At 41.0% G+C, this 13,450-nt stretch overlaps 1 protein-coding gene across 1 annotated transcript in view; it reads right to left on the reverse strand.

The window, feature by feature from the left end:
• LAMA2 (laminin subunit alpha 2) overlaps window positions 1–13,450 on the reverse strand; it is a 901,593-nt gene that overhangs the window by 224,393 nt on the left and 663,750 nt on the right. The window contains exons 34-35 of the mRNA XM_088452064.1: window positions 9,052–9,194; window positions 4,508–4,606 (exon numbers count right to left, since the gene is read on the reverse strand). Of these exons, the coding sequence (XP_088308190.1) occupies window positions 4,508–4,606; window positions 9,052–9,194 (242 nt within the window). The remainder of the gene's footprint in view (window positions 1–4,507; window positions 4,607–9,051; window positions 9,195–13,450) is intronic.

A 13,450-nucleotide genomic window follows, 5' to 3' on the forward strand; every position in this document is an offset into this window, starting at 1 on the left:
GCGTCACCAGTAGCAGCATCTCTGAAACGCCAGCTCGTTCCAAGGCAGGCTACACTGTGTATCACCGGTTTCAGTAAGAGGCACACCACCGACAACCTCTTAGAGAAACTGAGGGAAATCATCGCCCAGTGGCTTACCCCACTTAGACTCTCCTGGGGATTTGTGATATCTGACAATGCCACCAATATTGTGCGGGCATTACATCTTGGCAAATTCTAGCACGTCCCATGTTTTGCTCACACAATAAACTTGGTGGTGCAGAATATTCTGAAAAGCGACAGGGGCGTGCAGGAAACGCTTTGGGTTGCCCGAAAAAATTTCTGCCCACTTTCGCCATTCAGCGACTGCGTGCCAAAGACTGGAGCGCCAGCAAACACTCTTGAACATGCCCTGCCATCACCTGAAGCTAGAGGTTGTGACACGGTGGAACTCAACCCTCTATATGCTTCAGAGGATGGAGGAGCAGCAAAAGGCCATTCAAGCCTATACATCCACCTATGACATAGGCAAAGGAGGGGGTATGCCCCTGACTCAAGCACAATGGAGAATGATTTCCATGTTGTGCAAGATTCTCCAGCCCTTCGAACTTGCCACACGTGAAGTCAGTTCAGACACTGCCAGCTTGAGTCAGGTCATTCCCCTCATCAGGCTTTTGCAGAAGCAGCTGGAGAAAGTGAAGGAGGAGCTAAGATGGAGCGATTCCGCTCGGCATGTGGGACTTGTGGATGAAGCCCTTCATTCGCTTTGCCAGGATTCCAGGGTGGTCAATCTGTTGAAATCAGACCACTACATTTTGGCCCCTGTGCTCGATCCTAGGTTTAAAGCCTATGTGATGTCTCTCTTTCCAGCCAACACAAGCCTGCAGAGGTGCAAAGACCTGCTGGTGAAAACACTGTCAGCTGAAGCGGAATGTGACACGTCAACAGCTCCTTCTTCATTTTCTCCCACAACTCGGGCTGCCAGGAGAAAACTTAGGTATCCTAAGCAACCCGCTGGCGGTGATGCAGGGCAGGCAGGACCAAGTTTGGACATCTGGTCCGGACTGAAGGACTGGCAACAATTTCTGACATGTCTACTGTCACTGCATATGATACTGTCACCATTGACAGAATGGTGGAGGATTACATCGGTGACAGCATCCAAGTACCAGACAGTCCGTACCTGTACTGGCAGGAAAAAGAGGCAATTTCGAGGCCCCTATACAAACTGGCTCTATTTTACCTGAGTTGCTTCCCCTCCAGTGTGTACTGCGAAAGAGTGTTTAGTGCAGCCGGGAACTTTGTCAGCGAAAGGCGTAGGAGGTTGCTTCCACAAAATGTGGAGAAGATGATGTTCATAAAAATGAATTATCAACTCTTCCAGGGAGACCAGCCTCCAGAACGTACAGAGGGACCTGTGGTGGTGGATTCCAGCGGGGACGAGTTAATACTCTGTGAGGATGAGGATGTACACAACACTGAAGAGGGTGAGGAATCAGTGGATGAGGAGGATGAGGATGACATCTTGCCTCCATAGAGCCAGTTTGTGGAGGGAGAGATTAATTGCCAGCTTGTTTTGTGGGGGCCAAAACGAACCAATCATTTCAGCCACAGTCGTGTGGCAGACCCTGTCGCTGAAATGATTGGTTTGTTAAAGTGTGCATGTCCTGCTTATACAACATAAGGGTGGGTTGGAGGGCCCAAGGACAATTCCATCTTGCACCTCTTTTTTTCTTTGCATTATGTACTGTTTGGGGCCTAGTTTTTCAAACTGCCATCCTGTCCGCCACTGCAGTGTCACTCCTAGATGGGCCACGTGTTTGTGCCACCCACTCTTGTCACTTAGCATAATCATCCAGCTACCTCGGTGCAACCTTTTGGACATAAAAACACTATTGTGAGGTGTGAAGTGTTCAGAATAGACTGGAAATGAGTGGAAATTAAGGTTATTGAGGTTAATAATAGCATAGGAGCAGAAAAACCCACAAATTCTGTGATTTTAGCTGTTTTTATACTTTTTAAAAAAAATATACAGATCCAAAACACAAAACCCAGAACCCAAAACACGGAAGGGTGGTTTTGGCAAAACCAATCCAGATCCAAAACAAGTAAGGATTTAGCAAGACTGGAGGCCCACTGGATTGTTTGATTGGATACATTACAACCAAAGGGGTTAAATTAAAAAATTAATTGGAATGTTTTGTAATTTGTCATTCACTCGTTTGGCATCATTCCTTTTTTGTTCAGTATTTAGTACCATTTATAGCTATTGCTATTATGTCCGCTTTTCTAGTGATTTATTATATGTATATTTATGCTTTATTCCTTGCACTGCATTTTGCAGTGTCACTGGGTGCCGTTCAATAGTGTCTTTTCTTTTTCTTGCAGAGCAGCGCCGGAGCAGGAGGCAGCGTCCGGCGATACCATGGTGACAGCCGGGCACCTACACCTCAGGGAGGCAGACAGGCACTGCCGAGCTCTGATGCTGCCGTTAGCTGCAGGGGGATATAAGGTAACCTCTTTCATTTACACTTGTACCCGCTATCATCCTGACGACAGGGCTCTGTGTACACCAGAAACGTTGATGGAGATTCTTTGCATATAAAGCATCTTTATACAAATCCTGTAGTGCCAAGTATTGGCTTGTACTGCAAGTACTACTATATGGGACTGTGTATATTTGTAACTTGGGCACCTAGGTAATCGACCATTGACAACAGATGTGCCGAATGCAAAGGATTTGGTATATATATTTTTTTTATTATTATTTTTTTTTTTAAGACATATTATCTTGATACAGTAACATTAAGAAAGCATCATGTGTTTTAATCCCTAGCTTGCTCTTCTTTTATGGTATCTTAATGTAGCTGCAGTATTTTTTCTCTATAAAGTATTTGCATAGAACAGTAAGCTAGCAACATAGCAAATAGAAATGGGTAACGCACCCATGATGTGGTACATCCCCCCTGTCTTCGGGTACATTCTACGGTTCATTACTGCGGTATGTACCAAGATTATCGCAAAGGACAGCTCTCCTGATAACAGCTGTCCTTTGCAATGGCTCCGGGCAGTGAGACTTTCGGGTTTAACACCCATCCTTCTGACGTCATTCTGCGCATGCACAGAAGGCCGCGTGGGTCGATCAAATCCCTCCCAAAGTGGTAGCATCCTGAAAAGAAGCCCATAGGCTTCTATTGGGTAATGCCACCTGAAGCATCACATTCCGACGCTTAGTACATTTGGGAATGCAGTAAACCCCCTGACACTGCAAGTTTGGGGGTTTTACAGCATTTTCACCTACAGTACATCCCATCCAAAGTACTGTATGAACATAAAAAGGTCAGTGATCTGTATTTCTCTTTATGGGTAGTAATAAGCCACAGCTGCATTGTCATGGGAGACGAGAGAGATTAAAAAATATGACATTTACATTTTTACAGAATTCTAAATGAATGATGCTCAACTGTATTTTAAAAAATACATTTACCTTTTAATAATGTGATATATATATATATATATATATATATATACTGTATGTCTCACAGATTAATAAATTAGAGAAATAAAGATATTAGAATTTAATTGATTTATTTATTTCTAGCTCAACTGCTACCATCCTTGCTCTCCATTTCTCTCCTTCTCCCTCTCGTAACCTCCCGCAAACTCTCTCCTCCCCTTTCCCCCCTTTTTTCTCTCTTCCTCACCCCAACACTCCTTCTCCCTCCTCCAGTGTCTCTATCTATCACTGTACCAGCACTCTCTCCTGTGCATCTCTGACACTGGGGGGAGGGGTCAGAGTTCAGACTAACTGTCGTTACATTCCAACTTGAAAACATAATTTTTATCAGCAGTCGATTTTATTACATACTGTAGATATATTTATAAGTTAGACAGATACATAGGGAATCAAATATGTGCACAAACCCACATCAGGACTGTTCATATCAAGAAACAGTGAGAGACTCTAAGGCAGAGAAGGTGTCAGGTATAGATAGATTTACTAAAACTTCTAAAAAAGGAATAATGGAGGTGTTGTCCACAGCAATAAATAAGACCCTAGCTTTCATTTTGCAACATGAACCAGATAAAGAGAAGTGTATCTGATTGGTTGCTATTTTCAATGTTTCCAATTTTTCTTTTCAGATGTTTTTGTAAATCCACCTGTTAGTATTTCACCCTCAGCCTGATTGTCTTGTTGTAGCCTCAGTCACTGATTGCTGGAGTGAAAACTCATCATGGATGTCCTCCTACAGTCATTGTATGAGAAAAGTGATTACTGTCACAATGTATTGAGACACAGTCACAGTGTCACAATAAATGTGGTGCTCTAATTTCCAGCCTGACTAGTTATAGTGTACAACAAGTGCTCACCTCTAATGTACAATATTTATATATGTTTATTTATGTGTATTGATGATACACAGATGATAGCCTTCTATATGCATCTCGCACTAAAGTAACTAATATGTAACATATTTTCTGTCATTGTTTTTAAACCATGTGAACACTCAATTTTTCTGTATTCTTACCCTGTTCAGTAGCTCATCTATCTCAATGACAAGAGTATCTTGGTTGTTTTGTGCCAGCTGGAGCAGTCTTTCAGGAGCTCGTTGAGGTGACAGTAAATGCTGAAAAAGTTATTAAGACACAATTCAGTCCTGCAGGCAATTTCAACTGTGTGCACACAGAGCATCTTTTTTATTTCACTGTAATTCATCAATTCCACAATGTTATGACAACGTTACTATAAGTTCACAATACATGTTTATTTATGTGTAAGAAAACCCATGAGGTGGTTTCATCATACACTCAGCCGTCTTGTGATTATTATCACAGCATATAAACACACAATGGGCTGCTGTGATTGGCTCTTCCTGTTCTAATACAAGCCTATCCTACTGAGATGAGGCGACAGAGACAACAAGTTATTGGACTGCTGTTATCTTCAGATAAAGAATCTTTAGCACAACATTTTACACAAAATAATAACAAAATCAGTATGCACAATTCTAGTCCTTAACACCCATGTACCAGTCTCATTTCTATTCTTACTATATTTCAATGAATTACAAGAAAACTAATGCACAATGTTATTATGCAATCTAAAATAACATATTTTGATAAATAAGACGACAGAAATCTATTTATGGTTTTGAGGTGTTTATGTTCATAATTGAGTGAATTAATATCAATTAACTAATATCCATACCTTAGGAAAACTTAGAATACAAATATCTCAAGGAAAACCTAAATTTGGTCATTTTCTACATAAATTTCAATATATTACAAAGATATCAAATTGTATTTATTTTCTCTTAAATTGAAGTGTGGCTATTAAAAAAACAGACTTATGTTATCATTTATGTTTAATTATATTAAGTACATTTTAACTCCATTCCCCTTCTATGTACTCCCCTTCTGCACCCACACATTGCTGAATTCTTATTTTCCATTTGTCAAAGCTGTGCTGTAGCTCATTATCTGTCAGCTGTCTAAACAGGTCTGTCATTTTCATTTTTACCTCAGTAACTGATGCAAAACAGGTTCTCTTAAGTACAGATTTCACTTTAAGGAAAATAAAAAAGTCACATGGTGCTAGGTCTGGCGGGTATGGAGGGTGTTCTAGCACTGCAATCTGTTTCTTGGCCAAAACTGCTTCACAGAGGGAGCTGTGTGGACTAGTGCATTGTCCTGATGGAGAATGAAAACATTTTTTCACAACTCTGGCCTCTGTCTTCTGATTCTTTACCGCAAAGTTGCTAGAACATTTTTGTATTTATGTTGAGTCATTATTGTGCCTTCTAGTACCCAGTCTACCAAAATAACACCTTTGATAACAATGAAAACAATTAACATGGCTTTGAATTTGGATTTGCTTTTATGAGCTTTCTTCATTCTTGGTGATGATTGTGTTTTCCAGTGCATGGACTGGCGTTTTGTCTCAGGGTCATACTGGAAGATCCATGTTTCATCACAGGTAACAACTTTATCTAAAAAATGTGGATCCACTTGAATTTGTTTCAAAATGTCTGTATAAATTCAGTTTCCATTTTCTTTGTGCTTATATTTGATGTGCAAAGCCTTCTGGGACGTTCATCATCTTTGACATCCTCCCGATCAACGCTAAATCATTTGTGCCACTTAAACACACATGCACATAAAATACAATCTGTCCCATAAGCCTCGGTTAGCATACAGAAGTATTTACTGGGTGTTTTGTTCAGTGTAACTAAACATTTTAAGTTAACACTTTGCTCTACTTTTGAACTAAGAATTTTACGATGCACAGGAAATACACAACTTCTTCACTATGACAGCAAACTATCTGTGCGATAGGGGTGAAGCTTACAAATCCATTTTGGGATAGTCCAAGGTCAATGTTCGCCCACTCTCTTTTAACTTACCCCGTGTGGTTTATTTTTTACAAGCAGAGCCATAGCTAGACTTTTTGGTGCCCTGTGCAAGAGAGAGCATTGGCACCCCCCCCCCATTTTTTAAATAGGAACATAAGATAGTTCACCTGAAAAAGGGCCATGGCCTCATGGGGAAGGGCCAGGGAAGAGATAGAGGAAGTCAGGAGGTGCCCGGGATAAAAGAAGAGGAAGCTACAAGTGAGAATGATAATAAACAGGAAAATTGACAGGCCCAAACAGTGCCCCCTGCCCTGCGGTGCCCTGTGCCATGCACTGGCCGCACTACCCTAGTTACAGCCCTGTTTACAAGAACAGACTTGTTACTTAATAGCCATACCTCATATACTATATACAGTCCCAAAAGCAGCGAATGACCAGATTTTCTTTAATAAAGTTGACCATTTATAACCCTTCACATTTTGCCACCGTTACATATAATTTCCTATCGCTTCATATCGTAATGGTAATAAATACTTTTCCGTAAACTGATCGTAATTGCTATCAATTTACTACCGGATATTACTGTACTTAGCCTACACCCTTACTGTGCTCGGTTCCATATTAAAGTGCTGCTCACCTTTCTCATTACACCGCCCTAACAATAAAGAGGTGGAAGTGTCAGAGCTGCATATAACATAGGGCCTTTATTATGGACATGAGCAGTACATATTTGCAAATTTTTAATTAAGCAAACAAGTTTATGCCCAACTCAGCTTTTGCTCCCTAAGATTTAACATAAATACTGAAAAAGTGAATTAGAAAGATTTGGACACTATAAAGTTGGTTTAGCCACGGATTGCCAAGTTTAGCCATGGTTTGCCAAGTTTAGATATTTTTCTAGAGATCTACGTTTTTAGAACAAAATATGCACATTTCATTTACTCTTCTGTGATAAATAGGTTTTGACAATCATTTATCTTCCTGGTGTCATCTATGCTTTTAAAATCCATTTATAGGGAAAGCAAACTGATAAATTGTTTCACCCTGGGGACAAGTGGCTTCAAGCCAAATTGTAATCCTGACTGCACACAGTCCCATGCCATTAATACCCATATTTGTCTCAGTTGCTGATGTTTGCTTGTGGTTCAGTACAAGTTACCGATGTCAGCAACATATTATGCCAACAAAATGTAGTCGTGTGGTTAAGGAACTAAGAATCTATATCAGTGTGTAGAGTCAATCAAGCATTATCAGCACTGCAATATAGAGACAATTAGCAGAGAGGATGCCAAAGGTGTGTACATCCTGAATTTCTAATCAATTGTTTGCCTTTTACTAAAACTTAATACAAGAAACACAAAATTCAAGTTTGTTTACATAAAAAATATAAAAAAAATAGTGAAAATAAAAGTAGCCTAATATTGTAGTTAACCATATATTTCATAAATGATAAAATGAACTTTTAAGTTAGCAATACTAAATGCAATATTACATGATTGTAATAGATACTGTAATACCCTTCAACTTTAAATCAGTCTGGGAACAAACTGTTCTGTTAGTGACATTCCCACTAAAGCTGGGTACACACTATGTCGATGGTTCAGCCGACCCGCCGACCTATCTGATGAATTGTAAGTGTATACACACCAATTCGTCTGCCCGATGCACCGGGTTTGAAAGCTCAAATGGGCGGGCTTAAATTGCCCGCCCAGTTGAGCTGTCAATCACAATCGGGTGCCACAGCATGTGTACGGTCGATCAGCGTACACACCAGCAGATAGCCGATATAGCTTTCAGATATGTCGGCCATCTGCTGTGCTGCACAGCAGATCAGTTAAGTCTGCGAACTACGTCATTCACAGCCATATCTGCTATACACACCCAGTTATGCACTATAGATATATCGCCCGTTCAAACGAGCGGGCGATATATCTATCAGTGTGTACCCAGCATTACTCTATAATTAGGGGCAGATGTACTGAACTCTGGAAAGTAATAAATTGGAGAGTGATAAATGACCAACCAATCAACTCCTATCATTTTTCAAATGCAGCTTGTAACATGACAGTTAGGAGCTGAGTGGCTGGTAGTTTATCACTTTCCAATTTATCACTTTCCAGAGCTTAGTATATCTCCCCATAATACTGGATTGCACCACACAGTGCCAGTGCTGACCAATCGGAGAAGAGAGGCTGTAATTTCGGCATTGTATGTGTGCTGGCTCAATTTATATTCTGGTATTTAAATTAATTCTATACTATTTTTTGATTGGCAGTTGTAAGCGTTCATAATATTGATCAGTTCAATGCAAAATAACAAATACTGTAGTCTCTCAATTATGTGAAGAATACTTATTTTACATTATATATCACTAATATGTATCACTTCAAAATAACCCTTGTACCAAATTCTAGTCTCTTACAATATTTTTCAACCACAAAACAAAATTCATTTAGAAACTAAGACATGAACTTGTCTTCAGAATGCTGCGTGTATCATTTTTAGAATTGCTTAATCCTTTTTGCCTGGTGTTTTTCAAGCAGCAATAGAAATAACTTATTTTATCAACTGAATTAAAATGAAAACGAAAAAGCTCCTTTCAGTGTATTATGGCATAATATTATAGTGAGTAACAGCAGTCAGACCAATAACAAAAATAACAATAGCTTTTAATCAGCCTCATTGATTTGCATGTTTAAACAACAGACTAGCATATTTACCTTTAATTCCTGAGTCTCATTTTCAAAGCCAAACAGCATTTTGTATGGTGGAGGCAGCGGGCCAGAAAGATTGACGCTCATGACCATCTGGTTTAGCTGATCCAAGTCATCAAGAAGTAGGCCTGTACATTCATCATCGCAAACTGTGAAGAGGACAGCATGGAATATTTATCCCTAATAAACATCAGAGGCAGATGTTCAATATTTCTGCACTATGGCATTTAGGAGAGCACAGAACAGACAGTGAATGTTTGTGATGCTAATCCCATAATTAGCTCCTCTAAGTGGGGAGAGGGAACCAGAGGTGCTTTGAAAAGAACTTTGAAATGGAGCAATTAGTTCCAATAACTGGAAATTTACATTTCTCGTTTCTGTGATAAAACATATTTACATGTACCCACGAGCGAAGGTTTAACTGGAAAAGGACCAATAAATATTCAAATTTTCTGTCAGATTTGCATAAATGATAAATTAAACTCATACAAAGTTTATAAATATGCTGTGCTTCTATCACCATCAGCTATTGGCAAAATAGTATATTTAGTACAGGGCTGGCAGACATAATTTAATTTCTTTTAATATTTTAATATATGTATGTATGGTATTTTCTTTAATTACAAATTTATTAAAAGTTATTTTTTAATGTACATTGTAGAGTATACTTAGTTGTGTTATACTTTTGTTTGACTAGAGACATTTCAGTAAACAGCACAACCTATATCTGTACTGTGGAAGTGATACACGGCAGAAGCCATTGAGCTATATCATTCAATAACTAGATCTAACAAGATTCAAATAAGTGATCTGTAAGCTGGTTTCATAACTCTGCATCTCTGACGACTTAAATAGGAAAGGATTCTAAGTACATGGTTGGTCCAGAGCCTTATAAAGTAGGGGGGAAGGCACAGGGGTCATGTACCCTGGGCACCCCACACTCAGGGGGCTCCCGGCTATTGATTTTCGCTGCAGTGCCGAGAAGAAGTCAGGACTGCACTGCAAGGTAGGGATGAATACCAATGGTCAATGGTTACAATGTTTTCCTTGTGTTGTAGGTGTTTTTACCATTCGATGGCAGCCACCATCGAATGGTAATTAAGCGATGGTCTTCCAATGGTTACATTAAACAGAAATATTTTGACAGCTGGATCTGACCTGGTTGCTGCTGGTGTGTCCATGCAGGCTGCGGCGTCATTCAGTGGTGGCCGGGTCCTCCTGCACTGCTCTGCCTCCTCCAGTAACAGACTGTTCGCTCTGCCTCTGGCCAGTAACCCTGCATTGCTATTGCACATGCATGTACCAAGGCTCCTCCTTTGACAGGCAGTCTGCTCCTCCTCCAGCCTGCAGCACTGTGTTAGTGTTGTGCAAGCTCAAATCCTTAAAACTGTCCAGTGGATTTTCCATCGAATGGTTATGATGCGATGGTTAGCTACCATCGCATCACAACATACGATGGTGGAAGCCATTCCCACTATTCGATGATGGACTTCCGATGTCCATCCCTACTGCAAGGCTTTTAGCTGTAGAAAAGGAGACTGAAAGAGAGGTAGAGTCGAAGCAGGGGGCATGGCTACACAGCACTGTACAGTCAGTGCCAGAGCAGCATTGGAGAGAGGAGAGGAGGAGCTGCTAAATTGTTTGTCTGGGTTGGATACAGGATCCCAAAGGTCAGGATGCCGATGGTTAGGATACTGACAGCGGCATCCCGACAGTCAGAATCCCGGACAGATTTTTGTAAGTATTATAACCCTTATCCTAATCATCCCCCTAAGCCCGATCCATCCCTCCCATAGCCCAACCCTAACCCTCCCATTCCGCAGCTTAACCCTAACCTTCCTGTCCTGCAGTCTAACCCTAACCCTCCCCTCACCCTAACACTCCCCATAGTGCCTAACCCTAACTCTCCCCCTAACACTAATACTTACCTCCGCAATCTGTCTGTATTCTGACAGTCTATATTTTGACCATCTGCATCCTGACTGTCGGAATGCTGGCTGCATCCTATTTGTATGTGTGTAACTGTATGTATGTATGTATAAATGTATGTGTATAATTGTGTGACTGTGTGTATGTGTGTGTTTTAGTGTTGGACTGCATGTGTGTGTATAAGTGTGTGACTGTGTATATGTGTGTGTGTTTTAGTGTGTGACTGTATGTGTGTGTATGTGTTGGACTGTATGTGTGTGTATAAGTGTGTGACTGTGTATATGTGTGTGTGTTTTAGTGTGTGACTGTATGTGTGTGTATAAGTGTTGGACTGTATGTGTTTGTATAAGTATGTGAATATGTATTAATACATACCCCTCCTCCCTGGGACAGTCCTACATTTCAGGGGGAAAGGTAGTGAAGGAAATATATCACCTGCTGTGAGGCAGGGGAAGTGCTTTACAGGCCCCAGTTTGATATTAATCGGGGGCGTGATGTGTGGCCATGCCCCCTTTTTTGTGTGTGCCAAAGGCTCTGCACAAGATTTAATCCACCTTCCTTAAATGTTGGTCTTTAGGGCCCCCCAGCTTTAAGTGCCCCAAAGCCTTAATCCAGCTCTGGGTTGACCAAAAGGGAGTAGAGAAACTTTGCACTGCTCTATCCTGAAATTTTAGGAATAGATTTAGGGTCTCATTCAGACCCGGTTGCAAGCGCTGAGCGCTCACAACCGGGTTGATGTTGACTCACTGGGCATGCGCATGTCGGAGCTGGCTCCGACGTGCGCATGCGCAAGACCTGGCTAGAGACAGGCGCTCCATCGCTATAGGTCTTGCACCAAAGGTGGCGAGTTGTCGATGTTGAATGACAGCTCGCCCATTTGGGAGGCGGGCAGGGGGGTGGCCAGCCAAAAGGAGGCATTCCCGACGGAACGCTTGCCATTTGGGGGTGGCCCCACTGACATCAGCAGTGATGTCAGTGGGGAGCTTTCTGCTCGATCAGAGCAGGGAGCTCCCTGGGGCTTGCGCTTGCCGAGACCCAACCTTAGGGTCTCATCGCAAGCCCCGATGGTCGCGATGGTCTTGACCATCGCAACCATCACCCTGGTCGATCGCTAAGCTGTGGGTAGTAACCCACAGCTTAGCTAGCGACCAGGAGGCCGCACTTCAAGATGCAAGCAGCCGCCCTCATTCAGAGCGACCGCTTGCAACTTAAGACCAACTCTGAATGAGGGCCTTAGTCCTTTACTCCATACTTCAGTAGGATAATCCTAGCAGTTATAAACTAGTTATGGTAATATATTCTGTTATAACGAATAACAGAAGGCTTGGATGAGCCTCACATGGCTGAAACCAGTTTTTACCTATTAGGTGTCAGGGTTGTAGGTTTTAGGAAGTTTATTTTTATCTTTGGTTGCAGGCTTTGGGCTTCTTGCCCTGAAGAAATTTTTTCTCCCTCCTATCCCCATTGGCTGGTTTGACGTTAGCCATTTTGTATTGACGTGAAAGTATTGCCTGAGTGCCGTTGGTGTGTTGGGTGCACTCACCTTCCTAGAAATTGTGGGGATAGTCTGTACTACCCTTACAGGGGGCAATGTTTCCACCTTTGAATGAGATAGTCATAGTGGAAGGTTTGAGTTTAGCACCCTAGTTATATTGTTTGGCACCCACTGGGTGGATACCGCCCGCAATGCAGCTGTGGTTTGCTGGTTGATTTTGAATTGCTGGGCTGTGCTGTTTAGGGACCACCCATTCTTGTCACCATAGAATTTCTTTATATTTAAATACTTAGCCAACTTTTTAAATTCCAATTACTGCATCCGTGTGTTTATTTCTTTGATAAGTTCTCTTTATGTATGATGATCACATACTCAAGACACACCTTGACCGCTACTAGGTTTAAAGGTTTTCATTTCAATCTAAATTGTACATCAACATTATCATATTGTAGGAATACTATAATACAACTCTCAGATGAGGGGGACAATGGGAGGGTGTGTTTTATTATTAGATAGTGATAACTTAAGTATTGCAGCAGTAAAAGTAAAGCTACAATGCTTATTAAACAGGCTTTTCACATCCTATAACTGTAATCTGATGTGACACCTAATCAAACACAAATACTGCAGCATTCAGATAGTTCTGATATCTGAATAAAGTCCTGATATTTGATTACTATTTCCTTTTAGTAGAGTGAATACTTCCCAAAAACTGCTCTGTTCATATAATACATTAAACTGAAATTGTAAAAATGTCTGAACTGCTACTGTACACTATAACTGTACCAGAAAAATAACATAAAGATGCACAGTCCTCATGCATTACCAATGAATTCTCTTAATACAGTTTTGCACATTATCTTTGAATTTCTGCTTATTATAACCCATTATGAAAACAACATTTCCCACGCTATATTACCACTGCAAACATGTCAGAATGAGCAACACATCAAACACATGCATGATCACACAGCATTTCAC

The sequence above is a fragment of the Taudactylus pleione genome, unplaced genomic scaffold (genome assembly GCF_031769625.1).
Source record: "Taudactylus pleione unplaced genomic scaffold, aTauple2 ptg000006l, whole genome shotgun sequence".
Lineage (NCBI taxonomy): Eukaryota > Metazoa > Chordata > Amphibia > Anura > Myobatrachidae > Taudactylus > Taudactylus pleione.